Below are 18,724 nucleotides of genomic sequence, written 5' to 3'. Positions count from 1 at the left end.
CCACATCTTCATTAGTGGTCCTTAACTGATTTGTTGGCTGAGGGGGCTGCAGCTCAGTGAAACAGTCATGCCACGAGCCGCCTGGGTGGCTGAGATCGTGAGACAGCTGACTTTAAAGACGCCAAAATATGAACAACCGTGCTTCATGGAATCAATGAAATTCAGCAGATCTACTGCATTCTTTTTAATGACTGCATATAATTTGAGTGACCCCACATGAAATGATGAAAGAGAATGTCTTCGAGATAAAGCTTACTCTACAACCAAGCCTAAATAGTAGCCCCAACGGTTTTTAACCATGATATAAAAAGTGGTGAAAGCAGTGATTCAGTATTGAAGAGCGTAAAAGAATTTGCTGTGGAGAGTGTCTCCAAATCCAGTCATACTCCTCAAACACATGCACAGGCATGACTCTCCAACTGCCATGTCTTTACCCCAGACACAGGAACATGATCACCCAACTCAGGAAGCGGCAAGCAGCTGAAATTCATCAGCAGGTCAGATGGATGCAAGTTTAAACCCCGTCTGGGCCGAGAGGAGTAATTAAACAGTCTGGCTTTAAAAAGACAGACATTTAAATGTATATCAATTACTTCCGAGTCTGTAATCTACTGCAGATCCAAGGGGGGAAGAAGGGGGCCCAGACCGGGCAGGGAAGGGATGTGAACGGTTGAATCAAAGAGTCCATCTCCAGAAACGTTCACTTATAAGAAAATGTTTCTTGCTGCCCTTCAAGAGGATCTCCCGCCCCCAGCCCCCTGCCAAGAACAAAAGCCCGGCCTGACTCATATGTGAGTCATGCTCTGTGCATAGCCTCCATTTGAGTCCGACACACAACCATCCTCTTCCAGCTGTCAAACATTTAATCCTACTCACCTTTTCTCCAACACACAAGCGCTAATCAGCTCATCCATTCTCTCTCTTTTTCCCTTTTTAATTCCTGCTGAATGCCCACACATGACAACACAAAGGAGCTCAAAAGAGAACAATTCGAAGTCAACTGAATTCCTTCCACCAAAAAATATCTAGGTATATTTCCTGCCATTTTTTCTATGCATAATATATCTTCACATTTTTGTTTACAACATTGAAATCATACGATATGTACTGTTTTATAGCCTGATTTTTCTTCACAATATATCAGGAACATTTGCCCATGCTCATAACTGTTTTTCTGTCATTCTATTTTTACTGGCTGCATAATGGCCATCATATATTTTACTGTAATATACTTAATCTCTTCTTGTTAGATACTGGAATTGTTTCCAGTTTTTTGTTTTGTTCTTGTTTTGCCGCCTTTTTTCATCTTTTTTTTCTTCCATTCATGAACTTATTCTATCCTTCTCAAAGTGCCCTCGCTTCTCAAAACAGACTCTCACAGAGTAAAATACCAGCTCTGTGACCTTGTGTAATTTAATCTCTGAGCCTTAGTTTTCTCATGTACAAAATGAGGGTCATAATGCTTACTTTATGTGTATCTGAGGAGTAGAGGTAATATATATGAAGTGCCTTAGCACATAGTAGATGATCCAAAAATGTTAACTCTTTTTATTTCAGAGTGTAAATTGCTTAGAAATCATTTGGCTTTGATTAAAATGTAAGTAGACCACATTTGGCACCTAAGAGAGATGACTGTTTCATTCCATCATTATTCTAGTATCAGAAGAAGCCTCATTCTGGTCTTCGGTTCATGGTAGAAAATATTTCTGGTGAAATGCATTTTTCCAACATGAAGATCCTGTAACTCCAAATTGAATTACATCTAAGTGGTCATTAGTGAAGAAACTGGAGGACACTGATGTGAAATTAGAACCAGCGGCTGTCTGGGGAATGCAAGTATTTATAGCTCTCGAGAGACTCGGGTTAGGATACAGGGGCTGTGACGCTTCACCAAAGAAAAGCTGGGGACGGCTAGTTCTCCTTTCTATCAGTTAATAAGACTCTGTGGCCATGTGGTGTTGGATGCTTACCAGCCATCATGTGGACATGTACAGATGGAAGGTCCAGATCTAGCCTTAGAAAAGGGAGCAGAAAAAGAGATTATGTACAGGATTAGGAGAAAGAAAAAAACCCAGAGCGGCCCATTTACACTCCAGTCACCTTTGGAGCTGCCAAATGCCTGAGTCCTAGAAGATATGGGGTCAGGATGGGACATAAAGAGACATGATGTCCTCTCTTCTCCCCAGTACTCTGTTTGGCACATAGTTTGAAACTACCGCTTACTTCTCGGGACACATGCCTGCTGGAAGGTAGGCTTTCCCATCTCTCCTGCATTTATTTCCCCCACCCCTGCTTCACCCAGACGTCCTTTCTCCTGTAGTTCCTGCTCGGTCACCCTTCTTGGTTAACACCTTATGTAGTAATGAATGTCCAGGTAGTAAAAGTATTCTTTTCTCATATCTAAGATAGGGAGTATCTACTGAGTGTTTTTTGAGTTCTTTTCCGATGCTCTATATATACCACATTTCTGTTTATACATTATGATTTAATGATCCAAGCACTTGGTACCTGTTAAAAGACCAGGTTTTTGTTCATGGCTCAGCTACTAACTATGCATCCACTTAATATAGGGGCCCTTAACTATAAAATGCCTTCAGGGGTCAGCAGGAAACAAATGATTGAAGTAGCCCAGATAAAAGGCAATAGGGAGTAGTGGGGACTATAGAAAACTAGAAACTGTATGCCCTGGCGAAAGCACTAGCCTATTGGTGCCATGGGGTTCGCGGAGATGTTATCACCTGAAATAGATGAATGAATGAGTGAACAGTGAAATCTCCCTTTTCTAATATAAAAGTCATTTACAGTACTTTTGTGTGAGTGTGATGGTATATGTTGGACCAGCACTATTCACACCTGTTGTGTAAATATCAATCTTTTTTAAAAGTCCAATAAATTATCATCCCATGCATTACACACCACTTAGCAAAAGAAATGAACACAATCCTACTAAGGTAAAAGAAAAAATAGCATTTTAGAATAGTGTTTTCACAATAACAAATATTGGGCAGCAGAAGAGGAAGGGGTCAGGGTTTGGGGATGGGAAAAGTCTTTTATTAAGGACTAGCAGCACCTCATTTTAACCCATCTCAGCACATTCTGTAGAGACACCGTCACACCTTGAGGACATCTGGAGCTTACTGAAACCTCAATTGTTCCCACATCCTTTCTTTATGACAAATCTTTAGAAAAAATGAAATGTGTTTACAGCTACCTTTGGGTAATTACAACCCACATTATCTATTCCTTCCCTTTTAAAAGTTTCATGAAATAGAAAAAGATATATTATAAAAATATGAGTGATTATTCATTATGTATAAAGCCTTTGAATAATGCATCAAAGATCCATTAAAATAAATGGAAATAACATATTTTAATGGCCCAGTCACAAACTAATTGGAGATATTGAGCAACAAATGATAGGGCAGGGCCAGTGGCTCTCATGGCATCTCTGGTTGTGGATAGAAGATGAGCAAGGTGTGTTTGAAATCCACAAGCATATGGGAAGTTCCTCCTCTCTCTGCTTCGTGAGGAAAACCAAACAATTGGCTTAGAATTATATGCAACTGCAGGAGGTAGAAGTCCTTTAAATCCTTTAAATTGCCAGACATACAGACAAGATTTAATAAATCCAAAGCTGAGGTTAAGTGTAGTATGGGGAAAAGGGCCCTGGATTCAAAAACCAGAGGTTTGCCCTGTTGTCTCTTGATTTGTGACCTTGTACCAGTTATCTGTTGCCACAATGATTATATATAATTTAAAAAAAAAAAAAACAAAACACCGTATCAGTGACATACAATGATAAACATTGATTTCCGCTTAGGAGCCTGTAAGTTGGCTGAGCAGTTCTGCTGATCAGAGCTGGGCTCAGATGTACCTGCAGTCATCAGGTGTACCTGGTGAGGTACCTTTGACTGCCCTTGGCTATACTGTCTCTTGCATTGCATATGGGGCTTAGGTGGGGACAACTGCTGATTGAACTCTGTGCTGGGAAGTCACTCATTAGCCAGCAGGCCAGCCTGGACTTGTTCTGAGGGCAGTGGCAGGGTGCCCTGAAGGGGAGACTTGGAACTGGAACACTGGCACTTCCTATGCATCCTGCTGGCAAGACACAACAGGAGGCCAGCCCAGGGGTGGGGAAATAGACCTCATCTCTTGACAGGAGAAGCTGCAAAGTCACATTACAGAGGCGGCAGGTGCAGAGAGGGGAAGAATTGGGACCATTTTAATAAATCAGGTGGTCAAGGTGTGGGGAACTTACTTGATTTCTCTGAGTAACTGTTACCTTGCCTGTTACCCACAGGTGGTTGCACAGCCCAAAAAGAGAGTATAAGCAAACATTTTGAACTCCAATTCATTGCAACAGTTCAAGTGAAGTTAACTAAGGGATGATGTAGGGGGTAAAAACCAAAGAATCTTAAACACTTCTGTGTAGATACTGCTGATCTAAGCTGGTACTGGGAGATTGCTATTTCAGAAACACTGGGGCACCCAAGTGGCTCAATCACTTAAGCGTCTGACTTCAGCTCAGGTCATGATCTCATGGTTTGTGGGTTCAAGCCCCATGTCCGGCTCTGCACTGACAGTGCTGAGCCTGGTTGGGATTCTCTCTCTCTCCCTCTCTCTCTCTGCCCCTCCCTGACTTGCACTTTCTCTCTGTCTCAAAATAAAGAAAGAAACTTTAAAATCAGAAACAGCAAGTAATTCTGGGATTCACAACTAGCCTCAGAACAGCCCAGACCCAGTCACCTCAAACCAAGGCCCAGGACCAAGGCCAGATTCACAGTGGCTACCACACAACTTCAAGTCACGGCAGACTTTAGGATCATCAATCACATCGTTTCTCTCAGGGAATAAACTGGTCTTGTCCTTGTATTTTGAAAAAAAGTATTCTCTTTATACCAGATTATATTATCACTTGGCTACATGCTCTTAGTAGTTAAAAACTTTTCGCCTCTGCCATCCTGTTATTGTTGTGCATATTTTAGTAATATCCCCAGCAATGGTAGTTGGAAGTCAGCACAAATGTTTTACAAGAAACAGTCTTCCTCACCCCAAAAGCCAAGGAGACATTGGTGCTGAACATCCTGTCGCCTGTATGCCTTCCTGATGCTGGCCAGTAGGCACTGTCGGCAAGAAAGCCACTTCCATTCACACGGAGATGCCCAGAAGACACATTTCGTCTTTGTGTCTTCACATTCTGAGCATTCTCCATCCAGAACACCCTCTTTCCAGATCCCAGGGCTCCCTGTCAGTAACTGGGCTGCAGTGTGGTTTTTTCCCTGGCTCATGGTGCATAAGGAGAAGAGTTTTCCAGGAAAACCAGGACACAGACCTTTCAGATCGACAGGCAAGGCAGATGTCAAGCAGCCTTTTGCATGCAACGCTCCAGTAAATGCCACTCGAAACATCAAGCAACCTTGAACTGGATACCTTAAATTATATCGCTAATTAAATGATGATGATCTTGTTTTGTTTTCACCTCTGGCTGTGCCTGAGAGATGCAAGCAAGCAAATTCGCTCCCTGGCAGCTTGGATTTTGCAAGACTGGGTAGCCTGGTTGTAAGTGAGGCCAGATGCACTGCAGGGTGAGGGACAGAGGCCAGGGACTCCGGCTTGCAGGGATGAGCCTAGAGCAGCCATGCTTCCCCGGCGGGGGCGGGGGGGGGGGGGGAAGGGGCCCAGAACAGGGGTTATCATTTCTTGACGCTGTGACACAGAGGCCTTCGAGAGCGCCAGGGAACCCACTAACTCCCCAGCCAGGCTGCTGCTTGAGATCAGTGATGGAGTTTCCCCGAAGCCGCCTTCAACTTAAAACCTGCTTAAAGGCTAAAGGCAAACAAATCCTTCTTGAAACCTGAGTCCATTTTAAGATGTCTTTACTAAAATCCCCTCTGAACCATTAGCTGATATGTCATATAATTTCCTTTTCCTGAGAGTAACATTCTTGGTGATTACCGCTATAAGGAATTATAAGTCTCACCCCATAAGAAGCTCTGTTCAGTTTCCCACGGTGATAATGTGGTACTAAGGCGATTTTCTGAATTTCTACCTGAGGTGTTTTTTCATTTCATTCTGACTTAGTAGTCAGAATCTCCCCCCCCCCCCTCTTTTTTTTCCTTTGACTTTCCTGAGTTAGATATGCTTTATGGTTTGGTTGATTTAGGTTTGAGTTGATCCTAAGCACACAGGTCAAATGGGGGCAGGACGACAGAATTTACAGTCAGACCTTTTTCAGAACGAAAATATATATCCCTGGATATTTTAAACCTTATTTGGTAATGGTATCGTGGGTTATATTATATTTTTATAATTTGGGTATCCAGTGACAGACACTTCTTTTCAAGACTTTAGCTATCCAGTAAATAGAAAATGCAACATAATCCTAGATTCAAATTAGGTTTAATTTAAAGTGTCTTTTTTATTTTAAAATGTGCTTTTAATGTGTTTTTTTCATTGCAGTTTTACTTCCCACTATTTTCCAATCCATATATCTGGAGGTTTATGTTAGAAATGGGTTGATCGGAGGGGTGGTTGACAAACTGCAGATAATTAATTTTAAAACTTAATTTATATGGGATCGAAGGGTAATGTGAACATACTAGATTTCTCCAGGGACAAAAAAATTCCAAAGGAAGAAAATTAAAAGGAGATAAATTCCAGCTCAGTAAAAGTCCAAGCTGCCTACCAGTTAAAGACAACTTGAGGACACTCTTTCAGAGGTATTCAAGGTCAGGCAAGGTATTCGAGTAAGTGACTTTAGAGGTCCCTTTACCAAGTTGCATCACCTTTAAAATTCTGTATTCCTTTGTCCGGGCTTTCAGAAAGTAGAAAAAGGAGGATAATGAATATGTCCAGAGGACCTGCCCTGTGCCTCACTCTGAGCTGTTTTCATTTTTCTTACAAATCACTGAATTATTCACCCCATTTTACTGATGAGGAAACTGAGGTTCACAGAAGTTAAGTAAGGGGCCCGGGAAAGAAGTGAGGATTCAGAACCTAAGTCTGACTGACTCCAAGCTCCCTGCACTGATCACAGCAGAACCTGTGCCTTCTGCCTCCAGCAAGGGCCTGGCTCTTTAAGGCAGGCGGGGAACAGAGCCAGCCTGCTGAGGGGAAGGCTGCCTTTCCTTCCTGGACCTGCAGTAATTACAGAAGGTACCAATAGGTGGCAGTGCATACATATAACAATGACGGTGCCTGTGTTAAATCAGTAGATTTTCTCTTTCTGGATTCTGTGTTATTTTCAAAGAATCACTTGATATGAGTCATCTGAGCAATTTATACAAAGCATCCCTACCCAATGGAATAAAAAAAGATACTAATGTCAACTACCAGATGAGTTGCTCTTTACATTTCTCCCTGTGATAGTAATAATGCCAGAGCAATTCAGTGCTGGCTTCCTAAACCTGGCTTAGACGGTCTCCTTATGATCCCTTGCTGCCTAGGAGGCTCCTTCGCCTTTTCTAAGCTTACGCACAGACTGGGACTAACAGGGAATGCTTGAAAAATTACTTCTTTAGGGGCACCTGAGTGGCTCAGTCAGTTAAGCATCCGACTTGGGTCAGGTCATGATCTCACGGTTCGTGGGTTCCAGCCCCACGTCAGGCTCTGTGCTGACAGCTCAGAGCCTGGAGCCTGCTTCGGATTCTGTGTCTCCCTCTCTCTCTGCCCCTCCCCTGCTCACACTCTGTCTCTCTCAAAAATAAATAAAACATTTGGAAAAAAGAAAAATTGCTTCTTTAAAGACTCTTTATAGGAGAACAGTATTGAAACGTGTCCAGTTTCAAAAGAAAGTTAGGACAGTGAGTTGAATCCACTGTCTGCCCTTGCGTGTAGCAGACGCACAGCCGGTGACCCTCTGTGGCCACATCTCCAGCAACATCACTCATGGAGCTACGGGATTCACCACAAACATAATGAGCTCCCGAAAAGTCTCCACTTCTGAGGCTCTGTGTACGCGAGGCAGTCTGCTGTGTTACAAGACTGTGACTTTCTGACTGGGTTTGGGGTTTCCTTAAGTTTCTCTGACACGAACCTGTGGTATATGTTTTTTTAATGACATAAATGGGCTCCCTTGGCTGGCTTTTGGCAATTTGCTTTAAGCATAGTTTTCCTTCAGGCAATCCTAGTCTGTGTATCTGGGGAAAAAAAGGAGTCTTTCTTCAGGGAGCTGTGGCCCTGGCAAGCCGGCTCTGGTGAGCTTCTTTGAATTGTCCCCATCGGACAGGACACTAGATGACACCAGGCAGCTTTACTCTCCTGAGGACCCCATTCATCTTTATCCGCAGGAGTGTAAACTCGGTGACTTGACACGTTGCATTTTGCACAACTGTGTTTGGTATGGTGCTAGGTGCTACTATATGTGGATTTAAATTCTTTCACTTAACATGAAATTGGTATGAAAAAAATAATATAATATTAGCAAAAGTTATCACTTTATCATTTATCAAGTTCTCAACTCAGTAAGTTATCATTATTCTCCTTCAGTAAAAGTTACCATTTGTAAGTTGGGAGCAATATTGGTCACTCACTTCTCCGTGCGAAGAACACAATGAAACTGCTTTCTGTCAATGAAACCAGACGGCTCTGATGAGGGCCACCTGATAACAAACAGCTGAGTAGAATGAGTGTCCTGTTTGCTTCTGTCCAGCCTGCAGAGTGGGATGAACCTGCAGATATGCTTTGTCAACGACAGCGGCAGTGATAAGGACAGCGACGCTGATGACAGTAAGACTGAAACCAGCTTGGACACCCCCTTGTCTCCCATGGTGAGTCCAATACCACCAGAGCTGTGCGTGTGTGCTTTCCTGGACATTTAGCTTCTTTTTTTGTTGTTAGTCAGGAAAAAAACATGGCAGAGGTTCAAAAAGAAATGTCTCTTGCCATTTCTCGACATAGCATGCTCCTAAAATTTGACAGTGATTGAAAAATCACGAGGGTGATACAGTAAGGAGACCTAAGCGCTTGTTAAAGTTAGCAACCGCTTTCATATTAAACCATGAGAGAAATCACATGTGCCCTAATAATTTGTGCTAGATACCAATGCTTCCCCATCGGGCTTAGAAGTATTAAGCACAGACCAGCGGTAGGACACGTTTTAAAAGGCAGGGTGGGGATCCAGGTGAGGATGAGAAGGCCAGCACCCAGAGACGTTGCTCCGAGAAACCAGCAAGATAATGTGTGTGAAGCATTCCTTACTACTCATTCCTTGCACACATATTCCAAAAGGTGGCTTAGTGATCCCGGGACTGTATTGCTGGAATTCCTTCCTCTCTGTGAAGTCTCTATCACTTTTCTTACCAAAGACCAGCCAACAGGAAACCTTGTTGGTCCATGAGCACAGTGCAACGTCAACTTCAATGGATACCTGACATCCCATCCGGAGAACACTCTAGAGAATAACACACTCACTGCCTTAGCTCTGGGTTACTTTTCTGTGTCTCATCACTTCAGGAAAGTTTTGAGACCAAGAGCCAAAGAAACATCTCCAGTTTGTCATAAATAGATTCTCCCTGTTGTCATGTTACTCTGCTAAAATCAGAGCCTGTTCGTGGCACTGAAGAAATAAACCATCTTTTTTTTTTTTTTTTTTTTTTTAACGTTTATTTATTTTTGAGACAGAGAGAGACAGAGCATGAACGGGGGAGGGTCAGAGAGAGGGAGACACAGAATCTGAAACAGGCTCCAGGCTCTGAGCAGTCAGCACAGAGCCCGACGCGGGGCTTGAACTCACGAACCTCGAGATCATGACCTGAGCCGAAGTCGGACGCTTAACCGACTGAGCCACCCAAGGCGCCCCAAAAATAAACCATCTTTAACGTTACTTGAGATTGGTACAGACCAAATCAAGTGGCGAGTCGCATCGGTGACGGGGACCCTCAGTCACTCGAGAGGGATCAGGGAACACTGTAGCCCATCTCCAAAGATGGTACCTGAAAGCTCAGAAAGCTCAGGGCTGCTCTTTTTCCCTTCACAGAGCAAACAGAGTTCTTCCTATTCCGATAGAGACACTACTGAAGAGGAATCTGAATCCCTGGATGACATGGATTTCCTCACAAGGCAAAAGAAATTGCAAGCTGAAGCCAAAATGGCCCTAGCCATGGCCAAACCAATGGCCAAAATGCAAGTAGAAGTGGAAAAACAGAACAGGAAAAAGTCTCCCGTCGCTGATCTCGTAAGTAGCGAACGCTGAAACGCCAGCAAGTGTTTGGTGGCTGCAAACGGTTGACGCCGTCCCAGTTCTTTCCCAGAGTTATGCAAACTTGGGTTTCTACAAGGCAGTTTGTAAAAAGTACTGTCATTGAGAAATATTTGAGTTCGTTTCTTTTTCCTTCCTACTGTATCGCTGAAAGATACATAGCAACAGATTACACAAAAGCAAACTTTGTTCTTGATTCATATCTACTGTATTTCTTAGGAGCAATCTTAGCTGTCATGGGCATATGTTAATGCCATTAAGGCAATCCATTTAGAACCTATTGGTTCTGATGTGGCAGAACTCGCTGTTGGTTGGCTCTCATTCCCACCTTTCAGCGAAGACAGGATTGCATAGTGGATAAGAGCCCTGAGCTTGGGAGTCCAGCCCTGCCATTGACCTGCTGTGGGGCTCTGGGCAAGTTACATAAGCCTCAGTTTTGTCATCTGTAAAATGGGGATAACAACGCCTGTGTCAGAGCATGACTGGGGAGTTCCGCGAACAAAGCGTTCAAAGACACAGCACAGTGCTCATAACACGGTACCAGTTGATGAATAACTGATATTATTAATTTTACCCATGTCATTCATATTCCTTGAGCTCCCTAGTCATTCATTTCTGGGTATGATAATCGATTCAGGGTTGTCACAGCCTGTGTTCTAGACCAATCAGAAAGCTTTTGATTAGAGTAGTGTAGCATTTTGGTGCCGTAGTGTCGAAGACAGTGTGGTGCGAGTGGGGGGGGCCCTCGCACGGGAAAAGTCAGCCTGGGAAGGCTCCGGAGCCCAGAACCTAAACTGAAGTGGGCGGGTGAGAGTGTGGTTTGCATTCCGTGTACCTGCTGCTCTGTTCACACCTCCGTTTCTTCCCTTTGTACCTTCAGCTGCCACACATGCCTCATATAAGTGAATGCCTGATGAAAAGGAGTTTAAAGCCCACTGACCTACGGGACATGACTCTTGGGCAGCTACAAGTGATAGTCAATGATCTCCATTCCCAGATTGAAAGTAAGTGTATGGTGTGCTTGGAAATGGGGGGTCAGATGTGAAATCTCGTGGGATAGTACGACCTCCTTGATTCACTTCCTTTGTTTGTTTCATTGGGTTCCTCCTGTGTGCTGCAAGAGAAGGAAGAGAATCACAAGGCTCTGTTTTTGGTTTTTTACTGTAAAGGGGTCAGAAACTTGAAGAACTTTTCAAGGTTCATAGAGGTGATAGGGCCTTTCTATTCATCTCAGATCCCCAGCGCCTGGCACAATGCCTGGTGTGTATGTGGCTCACGGCATCTGTTCCTGGAATATAATTTCGTAGTTATACATCATTGATTAGGCACTTATTCCCTCAACATAACTTGTACATACATTCATGTTAGGTCTTCAAATCAAATTCAACTTATTTTGTGGGACTCGAGGTGGGGGAAATATGTACGACCGGTATGTGAAAATTACAGGACGGCAAATTATGGGCCTTCTTTCCTCCAGAATAAAGAAGCGCCTGTGACAGAAGTGTGCCAAGTAGGTGGTAAATGAGAGGTGCTCACTTGAGGTGGCTGCTTGTGCAGAGCACAAATGAGCCCGATGAGAGAGAGAACACAAAACATGCTTGCATGGGCGGTGTGGTTAGTCCAACTGAACCATGTGCTCTGCAGCCTCTGGGATGTGTGATTCTAGAAAATCCTGTGGACTTACAGATTAAAAACCACCTAAGAGACATGCCAACCAAATGCATTCAAACAAACGAACTGTAAAACATTTAAGACCAACGGAGGAATTTGTACGCTGATGGAATGTTTTATTAAAGATGCACTTGTTTGTTACATATGCTGAAGGTATTGTGGTTATGCTAACTAAAAAAGAAAAAAAGAACTCTGTTTAGAGATCCACACTGAAACATTTACAGATGAAATAATATGCTGTCTGAAATTTGCTTTCAACTAATCTGGTAGGAGAAGGGGAGGTCGAAGAGTCAAGATTGGCCATGAGTTGGTGATTTGGGGAGCTGGTTTGATGCATGGGACATGAAGATTCATTAAATCAGTCTCTTTGTATCAATTCGAAAATTTCCATGGTAAAAAGTTAAAACCATCCTATGGGGAAAAAATTTTCCATGCACTACGTGGGCCCTCTACTGAGAGCTAGTATAAAAAGCTATCCTAGTGGAATTTTTTTTTAAATATAAAAAAAAAAAAGCTTCCCTAACAACGTACTGAAAAAGATATGGACGTATTCAGAGTTAAGCTAATATGTTCAGTGTTGTTTTAAAATCAAGAGAAAGGGTTTAACATTCTAATTAGGAAAGCATAGATTCACGGGTTTTTTAAAAAATTCTACTACATTGTAATTTCAGTTGAGACTAAATTACTAGGACTATTATTCTTTCAAGGATGTGAAAGGCCTTCTGATATTTTACCACTGAAATATCTTCCTTAGACTTCTAAATACTAAAATTGTCATCTAGCTCTTTTCAGTAGTAGATGAATTTAGACCTCTTTATATGATTTTTTTTTCTCCCTTTTTTTAAACTGGAAACTAGTCTGAACTAAAGGCAGATCAATGCATCATTTGAAGTCAGGATCTCTAAAAGCATTTCCAAGGAGGACCTGGCTGAATACTGAATACCTCCTTCCTTCCTTTTGTTTCTGGGCCCAGAGCTTTGCTGCTAAATGAATGTTATCTCCCGTGCGTCTGGACCTAAAAGCTTCGATCTAAGGGGGAAAACAATAAGACAGCCCCTTCTGCTTGTTCATATTTTTCAGAAGCAGAAGCCAGATTAACCCGGTGCACGGATTTCAGGAGGATTAGAAATGTATCTGTTCATCTGTGTTTTATTCCCAGTATAAATCCTAAGGAATATTTTCTTTGGTCCTCATCCAGAGATTTCAAGTTATTTCTTCGGGTCTTAACAAATCTAGCTTTCCAGTATCTGTAGCTATGACTTAGATATGACTTACAACAGCCTGCACAGAGGGGTGTTCCTTCTGCGGGCCGTAGGAAGCCTTGGAGCATGCGTGGGTCACCTTCTCTAGCTGCGCGTCTGATGTAGCACTTTGGGTGCGGTGGGTCCCTCCAACTCTCGGGTGGTGGGAGTGTCCTCAGGATGGAAGGTGGAAAACTTAACATGCCCCAGACATTTGTGTTCACGTTTCTTCAAAGGAAAATCCTGCTTTTTCCAGCAAGCTATTTTCCTAGCAGCTAACAATTTCTTTTCCCACTTTAACGTGATGAACGTAAATGGAAATACTTCATACTTCACTGCTTTTCTTCCAACACTTCTATAATTATGCGAGCTAGTGATGTCTGCAGACTGATGACTTCTCCTGGGCTTATGAAAAGCTAACATAAGAATTCTAAATTTTAGCAAAAGTAACTTGTATAATGGTCTGTAGAGCTTCACATACAGACTTTGATGCAGTTTTATCCGTTTTTAAATGCTCTTTCCTTTGCTCCAGGCTTGAATGAGGAGTTGGTCCAGCTGCTGCTCATCCGAGATGAGCTGCACACGGAGCAAGACGCCATGCTGGTGGACATCGAAGACTTGACCAGGTCAGTGACGCCTCCCCCTTCCCAAAGAAGGAAAGAAGCCCAGGATGCCCTAATGTTGAAGAATTGGAGCCCCAGAGAACTTCTTCCCCTTACTTCCATGAGTAACTCACCTAATCTCTGCCGATGTCAGCTGCTTAGCTGAGGGGAAGTGGCCAAAACTCCTTCCCAAATGCATTGCTTTTTCACCCTCCCTTTGTGATGGGTTGTCAGTGCAGTAGAACTTCCTACACCGCCTCCCCCAAATCAGGTCGGCATTTCTGGCCCAGGAGGACTTTTTCCTGAAGGACTGTCCCCTTGGGGAGTTAGCCCTGAGCTGTTCCCTGCTGGCAGGTGATAGGTGCCACAGAGCGGCATTTGCTGTTATGTGACCCAGCTCTTGATCACATCTGCCATGTCCAGAAGGCAAGAACACTGGCACCTTTCCACAGCACCAGGGCCACCAGATTGCTCTCACCATGGGGAAACCCCAGCACTTGAGTTTCTAGCTGGGTCTGGCTCCAAGCACCTCTCTATAAAGAGGTAAAGAATGTTTCCTCTCCTGGGGGATACGGAAACTAGGCTAATGCCAGTCCAGATCTTGCATTTCTTAGTAGTTTTCTTTGTAGAAAAGCCTATCACCACAAGTATATAAAGTACATGAAATACTGTATTTCCTACGATCTCATGTTTGCCTTGGTGCCTTTCCTGAGACAGTATGTATGAAGTCTTTAAACCAAGAGGTAATAATTACTCTTAATCCCAGAAATGGTATTCAGAGAGTAGAAGGCTCCCCAGGGAGAAGAAGAACACTGCTTGTCTCAATAACATAAGGAATTAACCACATGATCCAGAACCATCCAAGAGAAGCTTGAAAACATATGTAGTGAAAATGTGCTTAGCACCTACCACAGGACCTCTTCTCAATGTGTAGCATGGAGTAAAATATTTTTCTATATTTGGTGTTTTAAAATAGTTTTGGAAAATATAAACCAAAAAATTTTTTTAAAAAGCAAAAAAAAAAAAAAATAGTTTTGGTAGCAAAATAAATGCTGAAGAACTATGTTTAGGCTTTTCTTTCTTTCTTTCTTTCTTTCTTTCTTTCTTTTTTTTAAAGACCTATGGGCAGTACTCTGTTCTATGCTTTGGATATTCTATTGCCTCGCCCCCCCCCCAAAAAAAACTAAAAAGCCGAAGGCCTCATACTCCTCAGCGTATTTACTTGTATCTGAACTATCACAACAACACTCACATATTATTGCCACCTACAGAGGTATTCAGGCACTGCTCCAACAACTGTAAGACAAATTCCTTTTTGTTAGCCTAAGACATTTGTAAATAGGTATGAGGATTATGGGAAATCATTCATGATCATATAAGATCAAAACCTAAATCTTCAAAAAAAAATATGTACATTCTTTTGTAAATTCTGTGACTTGCCTGTGACAGCAGAGACCTTTCCTCTACTCCCCAAAGCATGTTGCTTTCCTCATTGCAGGGAAGACACTGAGAGACTCGGCCTTTCTCTCAAATGTTAAGCTAGTACTTAGGTTTACAGTGTGTTTTTTAAATACCTTTCAGATGGTGTGACCATGGGAAACAGGGCAGGCAGAACCAAGGGGTGAAAAGGAGAGGAGTTACTAATTTAAAGGCGTTAGAGGAACCCTTTGAAGTGGAGCAGGTGGGGAGAAGTTCCTATGTCCGTTCCTGGCTACACAATATAACTTTGCTTGTGAGGCGATCTGAGGATACTTAAACGTACCTAAAGGTAGCAATGTCAGAATTTTGCAGCCTGATCCCAGAAGGCCGAGAGCATCGGCTGGGAAGTTCTAATCACCTGTTCCCTTTACCTGTCCAGTAGATAATGAGACGTTCTTCCATTCCCGGTGTCAGTTTAGATCAGTGGTTCTCAATTTCAGCTGCACATTGGAATCACCTGGGGAGCTTTATAAACCATTGGTGCCTGGGTCCCACCTCTAGAGATTCTTATTTAATGATTCTGTGGGGTGGCCTGAGCATTAGGATTTTTCAAAGCTCTCCAGCTTTTCTGAAGCTATTTCCTGTTCTTTCCTTCTCTCTCAGAAAAACACACATGTGCATGCACAGATACACACAGATACATATTTTAAAACTGCTGTAGGAACTGTAATCTTTTTAAAAATTTATTTTAGAGAGAGAGCGTGCACAAGTGGGGTAAAGGGGCAGAGAGAGAGAGAGAGAGAGAGAGAGAGAGAAAATCCCAAGCAGGCTTCACACTCAGAACAGGGCCCAATGCGGGGCTTGATCCCACGACCCTGGGATCATGACCTGAGCTGAAAGCAAGAGTCAGACACTCAACCGACTGAGCCACCCAGGTGCCCCTAGAAACTATAATTTAATTAGCCACAGTGGAATCTTAGCTCAGTGGGCATCAAAATATTTCTGAGCTGAATTTAAATGAGACCCGTAAGCCACTTGATAAAAATGATCAAGGCTGTTTTATACACATAAACAGGGCCATGAGATGGTCTGCTACAAGGCATTGTGTTTTAGGAATAAAGGGCTGATATCTTTTCCCCGAGTTACTTTATTGTTAAATGAATATCACCAATTATTTGCGAGCTGTTGAATATGGCAAGGACACTGTTGTCACTTCCCTATTTCTGAAAGTATTTGTGGTTTGTCCCTATACCATAGATCGGAGACATTCTGCACAAAACCAGTGAGTTAAACTTGACGTCATTGACTACCCAAGTCTAGGCAGCACACAAAAACTGCCCCTGAACCTTTGATTACAGCTGGAAACCACAGCGTTAGAGACTTTCTCTTGCCAAATTTATAAATTCCTAGGATTGTCCTTCAAAACATTTGTCTTTTGCAGACGTCAAACCCTACCCCTCTCCGGGAAAACGTTTAATTAGTAGCCATTCAAGTGATGTAAGCAGCTTGGCCGTTTTTCCCCCTCTGTCTCCACTGGCCAGCTGCTGGGTTGGCTGAATTTGGGGCTTATAGGCAATAATAGGGCTTGATGAATAAGAAGACTCACCCCACCCTACTTTTACCCTCACTGCCATGATCATGCCCTTTGGATTAATTGGGGGGGAGGGCGGCAGGGAGGGAAGTATGCAAACATGGAAAATCTTGGCATCTGCAAAGACCTACAGTTTGTTAGGAAGACATTAGCTTTTGTAAGAGTGGAACTGGATCATTGGCTTCAGATTTCTGTCAGTAGCCTTTTTAATGCTTATATTTGTGTCTGTGTGCATGTGTTCAAATAAAGTAGTCATGTAGTTACCTTCTACCATGACACCTTTTTTTGACTTTTGGCTTAGAATTATTTTCTCTCTGCTATCTTCTGCTTTGCTCTCCGTTGCTTTTTTGTCTCTCTCCACTGGAATATATGTTCCACGAAAACAAAGACCTCATTGTCTACTCACCAAATCCACAGCACCAGGAACAGTGCCTGGCACATAGAAACATATCAAACACTTGTTGGATGAATTTCCCCAGATACTTAACTCTTTTTTTTTTTTTTAACACAGTGCTTTTTCTTCTCAAAAGTAGTGACATCTACCATTCTCAGGGTAATCTAGTAATTTATTAAATAAAAAGATTCTTACTTAGAATATAAAAATTAAAGAGGACAAATCCATTTGAATTAAGCCCTGTTTCTTAATTGTCTTGATTTCATTACGAGTAACTCCGAACCTCAGTTTGCGGGATTGTTTTCGCTACAGATCAGAAAGCAGTTTGGATCTCTCTTCTTAGCACTAAACAATTGTATGATTAATTTTACAGACATGCCGAAAGTCAGCAGAAGCACATGGCAGAGAAAATGCCCGCAAAGTGAAAGAAGCCATCCGACCAGAGGACAAGCTAGAATTTATTTTGCTTCTGTGGTTGTAAAAATGCTGTTACTAAAGGTGGCGCAGAAACAAACAAAATATCAGTGTTAGTCATTGATAATGTCTGAAGCTTAATGTCCAGTGATTGGCCTTTGCTTCTTAATTTATTTTAATTTTTTTACTGTGCCACTAAATATCAGGCATTTTAATGAAATATTGTTACAGAAAATGTACAGTACTGACACCATCACTAGTCATGGTTAATCAAAGAGGGTAGTTTTAACTTTATTTTTATTTGTTTCGAGATTTTGAGTTGGAGCAGTATTTTACCATTGACTACTTTCATTCTTCACTGTAGTTTTAAAGAACTGTAAATGACGGTGCTATACAAGTCAAAAAATACATGCCTGCCTCGTAGTGAAGTCATAGCTGTCCGTAATAATGTATATTTTAATCAGTTTTCAACATTTTGTGAATGTTGACTACCTGAAGTTCATTTTTAGATGTGCTATTCACATTCTGTTGGATTCAGAGGGTTCCTTGAAAGTTTTATGTATAAATATGTAAAATAAAAATGAAAACTTTGTTTCATATGATATGTCTTCTTGCTCACTAGCAAGCCCTATATAGTTCTCACCTCTTCACACCTCCTCAACCAAGTTCCCCACCATGAAGATTTGGTCAGTGAGAAGAGAAAGTACTTCAGGGGAAAGCAATGCAGAGAATTGCCGGGGAGATTGTGAAGGGTGTGTGAGTGTGTGTGTGTGTGTGTGTGAGAGAGAGAGAGAGAGAGAGAGAAAGAGAGAGAGAGACTGAGTAGGTGAGCAAGTGTGTGTGTGTGTGTGTGTGAGAGAGAGAGAGAGAGAGAAAGAGAGAGAGACTATGTGAGCAAGTGTGTGTGTGTGATCCAAAGAAGACAACCTCAGCAGTGTTAGAGCTAGCACCTCGGTCAGTGCTCAGTTACCCATCTGGAACATTAGCACGTTACCATTAGCTCCTGGTGTTGTGAGAGCTTAGTACCACCAAAGTTTGCCACAGGAACAAGTGATGCTTGCATTCAGTCTTTTCCCAAGCCCAGTTGTTGCCATTTTTTCAGATTTTAACCACTTCTGTTTGGTCTCGTGAAGAAAAATGCCAAGTCTAAAGTAGATTACAGATTGTTCACCAATAAGTAGAGCCTCAAAATTG

The 18,724-nt window shown here is 42.4% G+C and overlaps 1 protein-coding gene across 5 annotated transcripts in view; it reads left to right on the top strand.

The window, feature by feature from the left end:
- Positions 1 to 18,127, top strand: part of LOC122491791 (schwannomin-interacting protein 1) — a 575,458-nt gene extending 557,331 nt beyond the window's left edge. For all 5 annotated transcript variants that reach the window (XM_043595021.1, XM_043595022.1, XM_043595023.1 and 2 more), the window contains 5 exons: positions 8,651 to 8,768; positions 9,977 to 10,174; positions 11,079 to 11,202; positions 13,643 to 13,736; positions 17,490 to 18,127. In XM_043595021.1, the coding sequence (XP_043450956.1) occupies positions 8,651 to 8,768; positions 9,977 to 10,174; positions 11,079 to 11,202; positions 13,643 to 13,736; positions 17,490 to 17,541 (586 nt within the window). In that variant the 3' untranslated portion in view covers positions 17,542 to 18,127. The remainder of the gene's footprint in view (positions 1 to 8,650; positions 8,769 to 9,976; positions 10,175 to 11,078; positions 11,203 to 13,642; positions 13,737 to 17,489) is intronic.
- The last annotated feature ends 597 nt before the right edge of the window (positions 18,128 to 18,724 follow it).

This window comes from Prionailurus bengalensis, chromosome C2, assembly GCF_016509475.1.
Source record: "Prionailurus bengalensis isolate Pbe53 chromosome C2, Fcat_Pben_1.1_paternal_pri, whole genome shotgun sequence".
Taxonomy (NCBI): domain Eukaryota; kingdom Metazoa; phylum Chordata; class Mammalia; order Carnivora; family Felidae; genus Prionailurus; species Prionailurus bengalensis.
The sequence above is the reverse complement of the archived record's forward strand: the minus strand, read 5'-3'. Positions and strand labels throughout refer to the sequence as shown.